Source organism: Procambarus clarkii, chromosome 12, assembly GCF_040958095.1.
Source record: "Procambarus clarkii isolate CNS0578487 chromosome 12, FALCON_Pclarkii_2.0, whole genome shotgun sequence".
Lineage (NCBI taxonomy): Eukaryota > Metazoa > Arthropoda > Malacostraca > Decapoda > Cambaridae > Procambarus > Procambarus clarkii.
The window spans coordinates 46931153-46947130 of record NC_091161.1 but is presented as its reverse complement, the minus strand read 5'-3'; the positions used below and the strand labels follow the sequence as shown (position 1 = coordinate 46947130).

General features: G+C 48.0%; 1 protein-coding gene across 1 annotated transcript; it reads right to left on the bottom strand.

Moving 5' to 3' along the window:
• Positions 1 to 2479: 2479 nt before the first annotated feature.
• LOC138364047 (tigger transposable element-derived protein 7-like) lies at positions 2480 to 11968 on the bottom strand. Its single transcript, XM_069323475.1, has 3 exons — positions 11137 to 11968; positions 2777 to 2882; positions 2480 to 2648 (listed from the first exon to the last, which is right to left on the bottom strand). Exons 1-3 carry the CDS (start codon positions 11966 to 11968, stop codon positions 2480 to 2482), a joined length of 1107 nt encoding a protein of 368 aa, XP_069179576.1.
• Positions 11969 to 15978: the final 4010 nt, after the last annotated feature.

The window sequence follows — 15978 nt, the reverse complement described above, 5'->3', positions numbered from 1 at the left end:
AGCCATGCGCCATTTAAGGGTTAACATGATTGGGAAGGCCATTCCACATTCTGGGTCCCATGATTTGTAGAGCATTTCTAGTTTGATTAAGTCGTACTCTTGGAATATCAAAAAGGTACAGAGTTGGATATTGTTCTAATATTGTCCTTCTCCTAAGTGGAGAATAACTCAGCCAAATCTGCCAGTGAAACCAAAGACCATAAGCAAAGTAGGCTTAAAACAATAATATAGTAGCAGAAAAAAAACAGAATAAACTCAATAATTACAAATACTAGCAGAGGGAGGGGGGGGGGTGAAGGGAAGAAACCAAAAACCCGAAGTGAATAGAAAAGAACTTAAATAAATATATAACATAATGTAATAAATAATATATTGCCACCAGTCAACATGAAAAGCAGCTAGGAGTCGTCTGGGATTCGTCCTGAAGTCGTCCTGACGCCAACTGGAGATCATCTTGTAATCATCCTGGAACAGGAAGGCGCCAACAAGAAGGCATCGTGCAGGCATCAAGAAGTCGTCTTTTAGTCAACACTAAGTCACCTTGCTGGTGATCGCAGACATTCACTACTACAGGAAGACCTGGATAAACTGGAGGAAAGGTCTAGAAAAAAGGCTGCTAAAGTTCAACTCAGAAGACATTGATAAACTAAAAACATATTAACAAAGTTTTCGATTGGGCAGCAGAAAATAACATGATGTTTAACGGTTATAAATTCTGGGTACTCAGATACGGCAAAAATGAGGATCTTAAACATAATACAGGGTACAAAACACAATCGAATCTGCCCATAGTAGGAAAACAGCATGTCATGGATTTGGGAATAATCATGTCCGACGACCTAACGTTTAGGGAGCATAACCAAGCAAGTATTGCATCAGCCAGAAAAATGATAGGATGGATTTCGAGAACCTTCAAGTCCAGAGATCCCATCACAATGGTTGTACTCTTCAAATCACTTGTGTTGTCTTGTCTTGAGTACTGCTCAGTACTCACTTCCCCCTTCAGAGCAGGAGAGATTGCTGAAATTGAGGGAATACAGAGAACATATACGGCACGCATAGACGAGATAAAGCACCTAAATTATTGGGATCGTCTCAAAGCTCTCCAAATGTACTCACTAGAAAGGAGACGAGAGAGATACCAAATAATATACACATGGAAAATACTAGAGTGACAGGTCCCAAATCTGCACAGTAAAATAACAACGTACTGGAGTGATCGACATGGAAGAAAATGCAGAATAGAACCAGTGAGAAGCAGAGGTGCCATGGGCACAATCAGAGAACACAGTGTGAACATCAGAGGTCCACGGTTGTTCAACGTCCTATCAGCGAGCATCAGAAATATTACGGGAACAACCGTGGACATCTTCAAGAGGAAACTAGATTGTTTCCTTCAAGGAGTGCCGGACCAACCGGGCTGTGGTGGGTATGTGGGCCTGCGGGCCGCTCCAAGCAACAGCCTGGTGGACCAGACTGTCACAAGTCAAGCCTGGCCTCGGGCCGGGCTTGGGGAGTAGAAGAACTCCCAGAACCCCATCAACCAGGAAAGTGTAAGGTAAAGAAAATAGGCGAAGGCTGCAAGTTCACAAGGCAAGACAAGAAATATGAGTTAGAATTAAATATATGAATATAGCAAATAACATCAACGGTGCACTAGGAGAACCACAGCAGAAGTAGTATGTCCAACTGTCAGCAATTGTGCTCAAAATAAGACTGGAATAAGCTGTCAATTAAGAATAGTCAAAATTAAACAAAAATTGTGTAATAAACCAATACTACAAAATTGCAAAGTTAATACAGCACAAAGCTTAGGCTGGAAAGGCCAATGTCGCATGATAATTGCGCTCATAATAAAGAAACTGGACATTAACCGTAATGATATGACAGTATTAACAATACCACGTAAAATTTAGCAGCACTGGAGACTGTCATTAAATTATAAATCCAAGACGTGAAACATTGAATTTGTTAAATAATAAATTTAAAACATCGCCGAACAGGTCCAAACGGGAAATGACAAGAGTAAGGTCAAGCACAACACAGAAATCACTGTATAAATATAAATAAGGAAACGTCCCACACTGGGGCCGGGAAACCTTAACCTTAACATTAAACCAACATTAACGTAGCATGTATAACACAAACACCAATGGCAAAAAGCGGCAAAATAAGGGATTAATATAAACAACCGTTGCCAAATGTAAACTGCAAAATCCTGCCCCGGAACATCAGCAGCTGTACACCGCAGCTGGAACACCTGCAGCTGGACATTGGCAACTGGAGCATCAACATCTACTGAAGATAAATAAATAGCGGCAACAGGCTACCAGGGAAATCTTCAGTGGTAAGTAGAAGTCCAACTGCAAGACTATTAGAGGCCATTAGAACCTGGGAGCTAGCGTTAAGGGAACGCCGGGAACGAACTGAAGCTAAAGCTGAAGCTTTCCCTTGCCAAAAGGGGCGAGAATATCAGCAGCTAGCACGTCAGCAGCTGGAATAACAACGCTGTAACAGCAACAGCTGTAACATCGATGGCTGGGACAGCGACAGCTAGAACGTCAGCAGCCGGCACCTCAGCAGCTGCTGAAGATACAAAATTAGCGGCAACAGGCCAACGAGGAAACTGCCGTAGTAAGGAAAGGCAACTGCAAAACAATTTATGCTCAAAATAAGGCTGGAATATAACTCGTTAGAGAACAGGATGAATACATGAAGCTGAAAATAAAATGCAATCAAATACAATAAACTGAAAAGGAGTGATAATAATAGGCACGACAGCAGGAACGCTTCAGCTGGAACCCCGCCTGCTGGAACTTCAGGGGCTGGAATGTCAGCAGCTGGAACAGGAGCAGGAACGTCCACGGCAGGAACCTCGATAGCTGGAACGCAGTAGCATGGACGTTAACAGTTGGTACCGCATCAACTGGAACATCAGGAACAACTTCAGCCGGAGCATGGCAGACGAAACGTCTGGATAAACCAGTAGCCTGGGAGGCCGCAGTTTCTTCCGGACACACAGGGAACTGGTGGCCCAGCCAAGGGCGTAGGAACCGAAGTTGGCCTAGGCAAGGGCATAGAACTGAAGGGGCCCCAGCCTGCTGGGGCATAATCGGCAGTGGCCCCGTCCTGGGGCGTAACAACTGAAGTGGCCTTACCCTGGTTCATAATATACAAAACTGGCCCCGTCCTGGGCATAGAACTGAAGTGGCCTCGACCTGGGCCACGTTAAACTGAAGTGGCCCCACCCTGGACCACAGTAAACTGAAGTGGCCCCAGCCTGGGGCATATAAACTGAAGTGGTCCCAGCCAGTGGCAGAACTGAAGCGTGGGGCATAAAATGGGAGTGGCCCTGCCCTGGGTCATAATAAACTGAAGTGGCCCTGTCCTGGGGCATAAGAAACTGAAGTGGCCCCAGCCTGGGGCATAGGAACCGAAGTGTCCCTAGCCTGGGCATAAAAACTGAAGTGGCCTCCACCCTGGGGCATAAGAACTGAAATGGCCCCAGCCTGGGGCATAGGAACTAAAGGGGCACCAGCCTGGGGCATAAAAACTGAAGTGGCCCCAGCCTGGGGCATAAGAACTGAAGTGGCCGCAGCCTGGGCATAATAAACTGAAGTGGCCCCGTCCAAAGTAGCGCCAAGGGGGCCCCGAGGGGCACCTTGAAAGGAGTGCCAGCACCCTGAAGCCGCCGAGGGAGAGGCGGGCCAGGGCCCAAAGGGCCCACCCCATAAGACTTGAAAGTCACGAGGGCCCGGGCCACGTGTGTGGCACCACCAAACAGAGCGTTGCCAACCCGCCGGCGGGAGAAAGCCAAACACAGGCGTGCCACAGGGGCGCACGCTAGGGTGCCACGGAGGGCAAGGAAGGACCTCACGGCTTGGCGCCCAAGTGAGAAGCAGCTAGGCCCTCTGGCCCGGCAAGGGAGGAAGCTAGCTAAAGCGGCACGACGCGTACCACTAGGGACACGCCAGACACTGGGGCAGTGTCTGGCGTGTCCCGACTTGAGATGACATACTCTCCAACACTATATCTGTGATTGCCCTGTTATTAGTGACTTCATACCAAATGGTGTGAGGTACTTTGAGCTCTGTAATTACTACATCCACTCAGGAATATTGGAAGATTTTCTTGTGCTGCACCCAGATTTTGCCAGTGGAGGCTAATAGATCAGCCTTAAGTATTTTGTTCTCTCCTGATTCCATGTATGACTGGCCGTCCTGTGAGGTGGGGATGTTGGATGAGCTTGTAGCTGGTTTTTGATCTATATTGTGTGGTCCTTCATACAGAATAGGGAAGCAGCACATTGCTGTATATACCTAAGCATGTTAAAAAAAATACATTGTTTGAGAGGAGTCTTGTAGAAACTGGCAAGAGTAGCTATGATATAATGTTCCCATGATTCAATGCTTACCTCTTGTGAAAATCATGAAATTGTTGTTTAGTTAGAGTTGATTTGTTTTCTGGGGGGAGCCCCGTCGGCTCCCCGGAGCTATACCAGGCTGATATGCTAATGTCAGACTTTGGCATTACCCATGTATGCCTATCCATCCTGTGAGATGGGAGTATTAGATGAACTTATAGCTAGTTTTTTATCTACACTGTAATCTTCCATATGAATAGGGGAGCAGCACATTGTTGTGTATACCTAAGCTTCGTAATAAAAAAATCAGTAATAAAGATTTTAAATTATAGTTTTTATTATTGCAAGTATTATCCTTATTAAATCATGTTAACCATGGATCATTAAGATCTCATGTTGATATGTAATAGTTATATTTCTTTTGAATCATTCATTAAATTGTGCATTATGTCTCAATTTTTCACTTCCTTGGGTATACTGTACAGTACAAAAAGATAGGATAAAAATAAACCAGTAACATTTCTTTCATTATATTTTTTATTTAAATAACTGCATCAATATTTTTACAGCTGACAGAATTTGTTTTACCACACAGGTGCATTGTTTGTTAAAGAAAATTTGGTTTATTGTTACACAAAATGGTGCTACATAGCCTTCCCAGCTTGGTACCTTCTTTTAATACTTACTTATTGATTAATAAATAAATAATAAATAAATTTTATTCAGGAAAAGTACATACATAGTTGATTTACAAACATGATGTTGGATTTATAGACAGAGCAAGTACATACAATATCTAAAGCCACTAATACTCATAGCATTTCGGGCAAGGTGTGGGGGGAAAAAACACTTAAACTAAAACTATAGTAATTGGAATTAGGTATAAATTGTGTTGAAAGAAGGAATAAAAAATAAAGAAAAGGGGGGGGGAACATAGTAGAAATCAGCAATTGTACACGTTGGTGAACAAACAGCATTGTTCAAAAAATAGCAAGACATGGGTTCACATTTAGGGGGTAAGGTAAGTTACATGGAGTTAATTAGGTAGTACTTGGTTTTACTCCTAAATTGGTTGAGAGAGGTACAGCCATTGACATGATTCGGGAGGTCATTCCACATTCTGGGTCCCTTGATTTGTAGAGCACTTCTAGTTTGGTTACACACAGCCAAATTGTGTAACAGGAAGAGGTCTTGGACACAAATTTGTTCCATGCTAAATGTAAAGGAATCAGCTGAGTATTCCTCAAATAAAATAAACTGCCTCAGCTTATAAGGTAAATAAAATAAGCATTCCTCAAATAAGTAGCTGCCTCACCTCGCGGCCTTACTGCTACATAGCCTTCCCGGCATGGTACCTTCTTTTGATAATTACTTGTTCCACACCCAAGTTGTGTAACAGGAAGAGGTCTTGGACCCCTACTTCCTTCTCTCTTTTTTAATAGTCCATATAGTCATAATTATAGCTTTAGGTTTCAATGAGAAAAGTTTTGAAGTTTTTACCTTTCGCCTTACCTAACATCATTTGTGCAGCATATTTTTATTTTGTCGCACCCAGATTTAATTTCAAAATAAAACCAAACAAAATAAATTAAAAATAGGGGGTGTACCCTAGCTATACATATCCATCTATACTTATTACTAGGTGAACTTGGTGATAGTAAATGCTCCCATCAGGCAGGGTTCATCACCTTTTCTCATATTTCATGTTCATCAGTGTTTATTTACTTAAGCCTCAAACCGCGCATATCATGTATAAATAATATTATTGACAAAACTGAAACCGCGCACATCATTTATATATGATTTTGTGTCTAGCGCTCTAATTTAAACGCCCCGCCTGGGATAGGGGCAGCTATAGTACAGCCACGACCGATAGTTGCCAGATGCCACCTAGAAAAAAAATCCAGGCCAACATTCTTGGGTGTTACAGCGTCAGTATTGAGCAAGCCACCAAAGCTGGCGCACGCAGCACGAGCTCACAGCATCGCTGTTCAGCTTGTGACCACAGCATCGCCTACAAATACCATAATATAAATGATACTGCTATTATTTAGCAGTGATAGTATTACTGAAGCCCCCTGACTGTGATAAAACTGACCAGGATTCTGATAATAGCAGGATTGTGGTGATATTTAGCGCTGTGCTCCATGGAGGGAGGAGTAAGGCTGTGGGAGGGAGGGTTGTGGCGTCGTCTTCTGACTGTGTGTCGCCACCATTTATTGACTGCACTCACCATACCAGCTTAGTGGTTCGCCAGGGTGAACACAAATGTAGATACTTATATATAACGTGTGTATAGTGTGAGATAACAGCGAGAGGAGTAGGTTGGGAGCCGCCATTTTGGTGAGGGAGGAGCATCGTCTGCACGACTTGGCATGGTGTTTACGGATGGCCACTATGGTCTTTGGGCACCATACCAGCTTATTTGTTCAGGTATAGTGAATAAAACAGGTAGATACTTATATATAATGTGTGTATATAGCGTAATAACACCACAAACAATATTGTTGGATGACAAATATTAGTGCGTCTGGCCTTGAGGGCAGCCGCCGATCAGCTGACTGTGTGAGTAGCTACGTCTTATGGCCTTCACTCACCATACAAGCTTAGATGTACAGTTATGGTGAACAAAACATGTAAATACGTATATATAACATCTGTGTATAGTGAATAAATACAAAAGAGTATTGTGGGAGGTGAATGAGGGTAAGTGAGGTGGTGTTGAGGGAGGGAGTGGCAGTGAGTGAGTGCCTCGCTGGTGTTTGGTGTTTCACTCCTCGTTGCTTTTTGACTCACAAGACCAACTTAGTAGTTCGTTATGGTGTACAAAACATGCAAATACTTATATATAACCTGTGTATATAGTGTAACAACAGCAAAACTATTTGTTTATTGTTTTATGAACATAATAATTGAAACACTAATATGCACACCATAATTTTGAGTACAGCGATGGTTCACACATTTTATAATATAAATATACCACAATTCACTGTATGGAATAATATTACTGCAAAAAAACTAAGAAAAAATCAATCAGAGACATTGAAATAATTAGGTAATAATATAATTGTGGCAACTGCCGTCTGACAGCTCGGGCGGAGTAGACCTCGTCTGGCGAAGGCTCTGCCAACGCCCCTTTTCTGGGGGGAGCCCCGTCGGTTCCCTGGAGCTTTACCGGCTGATATGCTAATGTCAGACTTTGGCATCAGTCATGTGTATGGAGTTCTAGGGCCTACCGGGGACCACAGCCAGAACCTGGTCCCCTCAGAGAGGCAAGGGGAGCAATGGCCTATAGAAACCCCCGTGTGGTTGGAAGCATTCTATGTCTGCCATCGACCGGGTCAAGCATCCAGAAAGGTAAGCATTCCAAAACAAACCCCTATTCTGGTGAAAATTGCTACCTAAGCCGAACTAGTGGATAGAACTCTTCAACAGAAAACAAGGAAAATAGTATGACGTCATACGTCACCGCGCTGCTGTCTGCGCAGCTCCCCCCTCCCCGGGAGGGGGAAGAGGGAGCCCCAGACCTCCCACGCCGGCTATCCACCCATCAGTTCTTCGGCTGATGCTATAGGCAATGGTTATGTGCTCCGGCTCCAGTGGTTGTTTCAGCACTGTACCTAGAGTGTGGTGTCTGTTTTCTAGGTGGTGCGTGAGCCGGGAGTGATTCTTCAGTACTCAGGCTGCATGCGCCTAGGGATCCCTTCCGTAGGTGCCTTGTAAGTATTGCCCTTGGGGCTTGGGGCCACCTTCCACAAGTTCCTTGGGTCCTGCCCCTGCTTGGCCGTTTACTGCTTGGTTTTCGGCCGCTCTTTGTGTGCTCGGGTGTTCTGTCTCCCTTGTTCGCCTTAGAGTAAGGGGCAGTGTTTGCACTGGTGGGGCGCGGGGTACTGTGCAGCTTGTCTTTACCAATCATAGTGGCCGGCTCTGTTCCGCTTGGGTACGCTGTCCTCTTGCGGGGTTTTCTTTTTCTTTTTGTTTATCTACCTGGTGGGGGGGTCTGCCTTCGTTCTTGCCTCTTGTGTCCCTTGTGTTCTGAGTATTTTCTGGTGGTACCCCTGCTAGGTCCCCGTGAGTGTACACGTCCCGGGGGTTCAGCTCTTAGAAAGTTGTTTGGTAGCTTTGGGTGCGGGTTAGCAGTACCCTGCCTGGGATTACCTGAGCGCGAGTCCTCTTAAAGTAAACGCTCGGGACCCTGGGAAACCCCTGGGGGCGCGCGGGTCTGATGGATGTGACCCCAGAGTCCCCCCCTCGCTTCCAGCGAGTTTGAGGGTTGCTCTCACCTTTTGTCTCTGGGTGACTCTCTGTTTTGCCTCCGTCTGCTACCTGTGGGGTCGGTGACACCTTCGACCCGGAGTCCTGCGAGTTTGGTTGCTCGTTGTGGCTCGGTTACCCAGTTGTGCTAACAAAGCGGGTGCGGGCAGCAGGGGCAGCACTTGAGCCTTGGTGGTGGCAACGTTCTCGTAGTTTCCTCCCCGGGAGCCCCGGGGCTGCCCCGTTGTAGTTCGTTTTGGGACTTGGGGGTGTTGGTTGCTTCGGTTCCATCCACGCCCCCTTGTCTTTCCCCTGGTTCACCCTTCCTGCCTGCATCCGGTTTCTTACCGTCTGTAGGTTCGGGGCGGGGTTTTTGGTGGTGTTGAGACTCGGGCAGTCTCGGGGAATTCCCCTTCCGGAGTAGTGACGGGGGCATTTGGGCCTGTTCCTCCAGCCGTGTTGTATGAGTCTGCCAGTGGGCTCCCTTCCTTAGTGTTTTCACGGCTGCCCCGGTTTTCTGGTACGGCGGGGCTTTGGGGGAACGGCTCGGCCCCGAGGCCTGTCATGTAGGTTCCCGGGGCTGGGGAGGGGCTGACTTGGGGGGCCTTGGCCCCGTTAGACCCCGTGGGGGTTTTTATCCCCCTCTAGGCGGGGCTTGTGGTTACGCGGAGTGGGGTCTTTCCTCCCCACTCGCCGTACGTGCTGTTGGACGTCGGCCCCTCCCCGGGCTCGGTTCCTTGGCCTTTGAGTCGGTTGGTTCCGTCCTGTGGGTGGATGTTTCCTCCCCCCCCTTTTTGGGACGGTGTTTTTGTCATGTTTCCCCGTTCGATGGGGTTCTGCCTGACTTCTGATCTCGGGTGCGCCTGTGCCTTCGTGTGCCTTCGGGACTAGTGTTGGCTTCTGTGTTCTCGAGGGTACGAGAAGGTTTTTCGCTACTTCCCGCATTATTGGAACGTCTATCGGCTCCTCGTACTTGTCACCCGGTTGGGCTACTTGTCGCCCGGTTGGGCTACTTGTCGCCCGGTTGGGTTCCTTTTTTGGGCTCTTTGCTTCTTTGGCCAGTTTTATTGTTCCTGCTTCCTCTTTTGGCTCCTTTTCTTGTGCAGTAGTCCTTGCTGGCGCCTTCCCGCAGGGAGGGTGTGCGGTTCGGCCAGCGTGTTATGCGCATGCGCCGTGGAGTTTGTTTTGGTCTGGGCGGTGTTTCAGTGCTGGGGTTTTGCGCCCTTTTTGCTACAGTGCTTCGCCTCTCGTTCTCCCTGGCTGCGGTATGTGCCCCTTCGCGCTGGGGGTGTCCTGGTTCCCAGTTGTGGGGAGGACACCGCGGTTTTCCCTGTGTCATGGGTGTGGACCGCCTCCTTCGCCTCTCCCTGTTCTCCTGCGGGTCCGGCAGGGTCCGGCTCTGGCGTCTTCACCTGGCGGTGCTCCCAAGTTCTTCTGGGCACGGTTGAGTCGTGTCAAGTTCGTGCCACCATTCGCCAGGTGAGTTTCTGCAGTCTGGCGTCTTTTGGCCGGGCGCTGGATGCGGCGGTGTTTATATACCTGTCTTTATTTAGGTATATTTTTGTACGACTGAGACCGTTCGCACACCAGTGACTGTCCCTTTATCACCCCTTCCTGTCCCCCTCATGTGGATGTCCAACCCATGCTGGAGTCATTCAGGGGACCCTCCTTTTTTAATGTTGTGAGGTGTGGGGGTTGTAGGGTTGGTTCTGTACTCACCTGGTAAGGCTCCTGGCTGTGCTTGCAGGATTTGAGCTCTGGCTCTTGGGTCCCGCCTATCTGGTAGAACTTGCGGGATAGTACCAGTGGAGTGCAGTGGTGCTGTTGGCACTTTTGGGGAACACTGTACTGTCTCCACTCGATCATCCGGACTATATGGGAAGGACCCCCAGCCGGATTAGCACGTTTTTCGGATAATGGTACTTTTTCACCTACGAGTCCAAAACTAACCATTTCCAACTTTTTATACTACAAATAACAATTTGAATAGACATGCCACATATAATTATTAAATATTCAACTAGAAACCTCAACTTACCTTTTTGTTGTTCGTCTTCTTGATTGATGACACATCTTGAAGTTAAAAATTCTTGACAATTTACGTAACTTATAGTAACACAACACTAAAATTAACACTTAAAATTACTGTACAGTTCATTAGGCAAAGTTAGTTCTCACTGTCTGCTGAGGATGCCTCACTGGTTGAAGGCACTTGGGTTGCGTGTGCCGCCTCACTTGTTGAAGGCGCTTGGGTTGCGTGTGCCGCCTCACTTGTTGAAGGTTTGATTTTCGTACCATATATGAATCAAGTGTTGCTTGCCTTCTGTGTTCACTGGCCAGTTGTATGATCAGCTATTTTGTTCGCCTAAGGTACGGATACATGTTTCCAACCTCTGGATGAGCACAATTTGATGAAAAATTTATTAATCCGTCAACATACGTCATGAGTACACTGTATTTCGTGGTCATTGGTGTTGGTTCTTCACTGCCTTCTTCATCCTCTTCGTCCACCTCACCAGTAACAGACTGTAGAATCTCGTCTTCACTCATCACACCATATCCTGCATCATTGGCATCTTGTTCAAGCCAATCAACCACATCCTGTCTTTCTAAGTTTTCGCCGGCATTTCTAAACATTCCATGGATTTCATCTGTAAATCCTTCAAAATCCATTTCTTCATCCTCCTCATTTCTGACCGTAGACGTGAGAAGTTTTTTCCAGGAATTTTTCAAAGTCGATTCCTTTAATTCACTCCATACCTTGGCCCAGTTATAGACGGCTTCCTTGATTGTATAGTTCTTCAAATTCTGAAGGGTTTTTTTAGCCCTGTTATCCACACCGAGTTCAATATCTTCCGGAAGAGGCAAAACCACCAAAACTTCGTTAAGCATTTTTTTGGTGTACAACCTCTTCGTAGCACAGATAACTCCCTGATCCATAGGCTGAATGAGAGAGGTTGTGTTAGGAGGAAGTGCCATACACGTTATCTTGCCATCATGTGAGGTTAACTTGCCAATTCTGGGGTGGGCAGGCGCATTATCAAGCAACAGTAAAGCCCGAACTTTGCTTGGCCTTATTTTGAGTTTCTTAATTTGATAGGCACGAACTTCCCTGCAGAACACGTCATGAAACCAGGAAAGAAAGATCTCCTGTGTAAACCATGCATTTTTTGAGTTATAATATTTCACTGGCAGTCTGTCCATGCAATGTTGCAAGGCTCTTGGTTTCTTAGATTTGCCAACAATTGCACACGTGATTCTGTCTGTGCCGTCGGCATTCGCACACATCATGGCTGAGAGCTTGTCCTTGCAAACCTTACGTCCTGGCACACAACCCTCACTCCTCATTGCTAGAGTTTTTTCTGGTAAACTCCTCCAATACAACCCAGTTTCATCTGCATTATAAATTTGATACGAATAAATATTATTTGCCACAATATATTCTCGTAATTTATGTTTAAATGGTTCTACACTGCTTTCATCTGCACTCAGTTTTTCACCGACAATTTTCCTCTTCACAATATTGTGCCTACCCTTGAACCTTGCAACCCACCCTTCACTCGCTTCGAAATTCTTTATTCCAAGGCTTTCAGCAAATCTGCTTGCAGCATTTTGTATTTCTGGCCACGAATTGTCAGGCCAGCTGTGCGGTGCTGAGCAAACCACTTGTACACAGCCTCATCCAACTGCACATGCGTCGAAGTTTTCATAGTTTTTCTACCACAACCTCTGCTAGTGCTTGCACCTTCACTTTCACAGGTGGAAATGAATTGCATAAGTTTCTCTTTTTGTTTCCTTATATCAGAAACAGTACTAGTGCCTATATTATATTCCTTGGCAACACTTGAGGTCGACCGGCCATGTTCACAAAGTTGTATAACACGTAGCTTGTCCTTAAGTGTTAGGACAACCTTCTTCCTCTTGCCACCTCCAGAACGATTCATGCTGCTACCAGACATAGTCTTGGCCAAAAATGTTCAAAGTTACTATGAAAATAAAAAAGTTATTTAAAAAAATATTTCACTAATGGGGCGGCACTGTGGTGTAACACGAGGCTAGAGAGCACATGGGTTGACCAGGCCTGGACGGGTCCAGTCGGGGCAGGGGAGGAGGCACGTTACGTAGGCCGCCAGGAGGAAAAAAAATATATATTTTTGAAGGAAACTTCAGCCTGTGCAAATTGTTTTTAGGAAACTTGTATGGAATTTTTTATTACATAATTACTAGTATTTCTTTTGATTTTGGCTATGATGAATTGTTCTAAAATTGATAGTAATTACTGTACTGTAGTGTATAGGCCACTCTCCATCCCCCCCCTAATCCCCCCAGGTGGTCCCTCCCAATGCTCCCCTCTCTCCCGACACCACCCACCCACCCCACCCCCACCTACACCATGCGCCTCGAGTCTCGGGCAGACGGGATTAATACCGTATGGCCCGCCTCATGTTTTCATATACGGACAAAGGCACGATTATCCGGGCGACTGACCGGATAGTGTAATTTCTGCAGAAAATTAACCGGGCCCCAACATTTTATCCGACTAAAACCTGCTTTAATCCGGTCCCTGTGGCTATTTTGGCCGGATATTGTGATAACTTTATCCGATCGCGATTTTGGCCGTATAAGGGCGTTTTCCGGATGTTTGAATCCCGGATAATCGCGGGGTTACAGTATTACCATCAGTGGTCTGTGCTTGTTACACGACCTACTTGCGAGCATAAGCCTTCTTGCTGGTTCGTCCGTGGACTTCCAGGGCGCACTGGCCTGTTTTCGTATGGCTAGTACCAGGCCCGTCCTGGTTGTGGGGGTATGTGGGCCGGTGGACTGCTCCTAGCAGCTGCCTGGTGGGGCCATCCTCTGGCCGGTCTGGCCTGACCTTGGGCCGGGCTTCAGGTGTAAAAGAGCTCCCAGTACCTCATCCAGCAGGTATCGAGCGGGGTTTCTCCGCCGTCGATTCGCCTGGTGCAGGTTTCTGGGCCTGCAGGGTTTTGTCGTGTCTCCGTTGGCCCTGTCTGGGGTCTGCCTGCTCCGTTCTCTGCCTTTGCAGAGGGGAGTTGCTATTTACATGTTGCATGTTGCGGTGGTGCCTGTTGCTGCTGCTGCACGTGTGCATTGGTACCGTGTTTCACGGTGGCGTGTCCTTGTTCCTGTGTCCGGTTGTGGGAGTGGCACTTTGCTGCCGTTTTGTGCCTGGGGATTGCGTGGGGGTTTTTGTCCCTGCCTGATTGTCCACCCCTGGTTGTTCTCCTGGGGTTTTTGTGCTTCTGCTCTTTCTTCCTGCCTCCTCTGCAGCAGGGATGTTCTGCGTGTGTTCTTAGGCGTTGGTCAGCCTGTGTCCTGTGATGTGCTTCTTTGTCTCGGTCTATTGCAGTTGTTCGTGCCCCTTGGTTCAGGTCCTGTTCTGGCGGCGACCCTTGGGGGGGGGTCTTGCGATGTCTCGCGTCGGGCCTGTCGTTTCTGAACTCCTGGCGGGCTTGCATGCTTTGGGGAGTTTTTCTGTTCGGCAGACGTTCCATCTCCTTGTGCCGCCTGGGTTTCGGTGGTCGCGTCCGAGATCTTCTCACGGCTCCGCCTTTTCCTGGGCTCGGGGGGGCCTTGTCGGGGCTGCTTATGTTCTGCCTCGTGGTCTCGCCTCCGGTTGGTGGTCGGGTGGCTTCGTGGTAGGTGTCCCACCTGCGTGCTTCTCTTGGCGGCAGTATGGGGTATTTTGGCGGTCCTTCCTTTTCCTGTCCCTTCTTAGGTGGTTACTCTTGTTAGCTTGGTTTACTCTCGGCTTGGTTTTCTAGTGGGGGTTGGGGGCCGTCGTCTTGCCACATACTGTCGCCTCTTTTCGTGCGGCGCAGGCGGAGCCGCTTCAGCTTGCTTTCGGTCTTGGTGTTGCTTCTGCACCATTAGTCAGCTGTCTTGTGCGTCGTTTCACCTCCGGCCTGTTCGTGCGCCGCTTGCACCATCCTGGTCTCTGGTCAGCGTGCTCTGTCTTCTCCTCGGTTGGTAGTGCCCCTTCGGTTCCGGTGTGTTTTTTCGTCGGCTCTTTCCTTTGGGCCCTTGCCTCTGGGGTCGAGTCGCTGAGTTTTCTTGCTCCTTCGGTTTTAGCGTTTTGGTTGTTTGATGGCAGCAGTCTCCATCTTTTCTGGCGCGGGGTGGGGCTGCTGCATTCTGGAGGGGTCCAGGGTTTGTTGGTGCTTCGTTGGATAGGCCGGGGGTGTGTCGTTTTTGTGTTCAGTGGCGGCCCTCCGCTGTTGTTTGCGTGCCACGGCGTTTGGGTCCGGAGCGCGTTTTGCGTTGATCCGGTTCTGTTCTTCCCGGTTCGCGGGTGATAGTGTCCCGGGTGGTCAGCCGTGTTCTTGCGGCTAAGCTGCCTGTGTTCTTCCCTCATGCCTGTGGCGTTCGTGGCTTCGCTGCTCTCACTGCCGTCTGGGCGACGTGGCCTTGCAGTCTTTCGGGCATGGATTTTTGGTGTTCGTGCAGGGGCCTTGCTGCTCGTGGTTCTCGTGTTGTTCCCGGGATTTTCGGGGCTGTGGCGCCTTGGGTTGCCGTTTGCTGCCGGTTGTCTCGCCTCCTTGGGGGGTGCGTGGTGTCCGCCTCCCGGTTTTGTCCCTTTCGACCTTCCTCTGTGGGGAGTTAGCTCCGGGGAGCCGACGGGGCTCCCCCCAGAAAACCAGCGTTGAATGTAATGAAACGCCATTTTCTGGGTGAGACCCGGAGGCTCCCCGGCAACCCTCCCTCCATCCGGTCGGCGTTTTTCGCATGTTTTGACATCCAGCCTCAGAACTGATGGGTGGATAGCCGGCGTGGGAGGTCTGGGGCTCCCCCTTCCCCCTCCCGGGGAGGGGGGAGCTGCGCAGATAGCGGCGCGGTGACGTATGATGTTATACTAGTTTCCTTGTTTTCTGTTGAGTTCTATCCACTAGTTCGGCTTAGGTAGCAATTTTCACCAGAATAGGGGTTTGTTTTGGAATGCTTACCTTTCTGGATGCTTGACCCGGTCGATGGCAGACATACACGGGGGTTTCTATAGGCCATTGCTCCCCTTGCCTCTCTGAGGGGACCAGGTTCTGGCTGTGGTCCCCGGTAGGCCCTAGAACTCCATACACATGACTGATGCCAAAGTCTGACATTAGCATATCAGCTGGTAAAGCTCCGGGGAGCCTCCGGGTCTCGCCCAGAAAATGGCGTTTCATTACATTCAACGCTGGTTTTTTGCCACACTTCCCTACCCTATTGCGGCTAAAATATGCCACCTACGATTTTTTTGTTATTTTTTCCGTGATCAGGGTACAAAAATGAACACTTCTATAAGACGAAAGAATTTTTTGGAATTTTTTTTTTGTTGCGCCTGTGGGTGTGAATTCCATTTG

What these genes read in the sequence shown, in the direction of transcription:
- LOC138364047 (XM_069323475.1), bottom strand. Translation starts at nt 11,968, where the DNA reads ATGAGGAGTGAGGGTTGTGTGCCAGGACGTAAGGTTTGCAAGGACAAG. An exon ending in GATTCTACAGTCTGTTACTG is followed by an intron (nt 2,883 to 11,136) that starts GTGAGGTGGACG and finishes ACTGCGTTCCAG; the next exon opens with CTATCGAGGTTCCTGCCGTG. An exon ending in GCTGAAGCGTTCCTGCTGTC is followed by an intron (nt 2,649 to 2,776) that starts GTGCCTATTATT and finishes ATTGTTTTGCAG; the next exon opens with TTGCCTTTCCTTACTACGGC.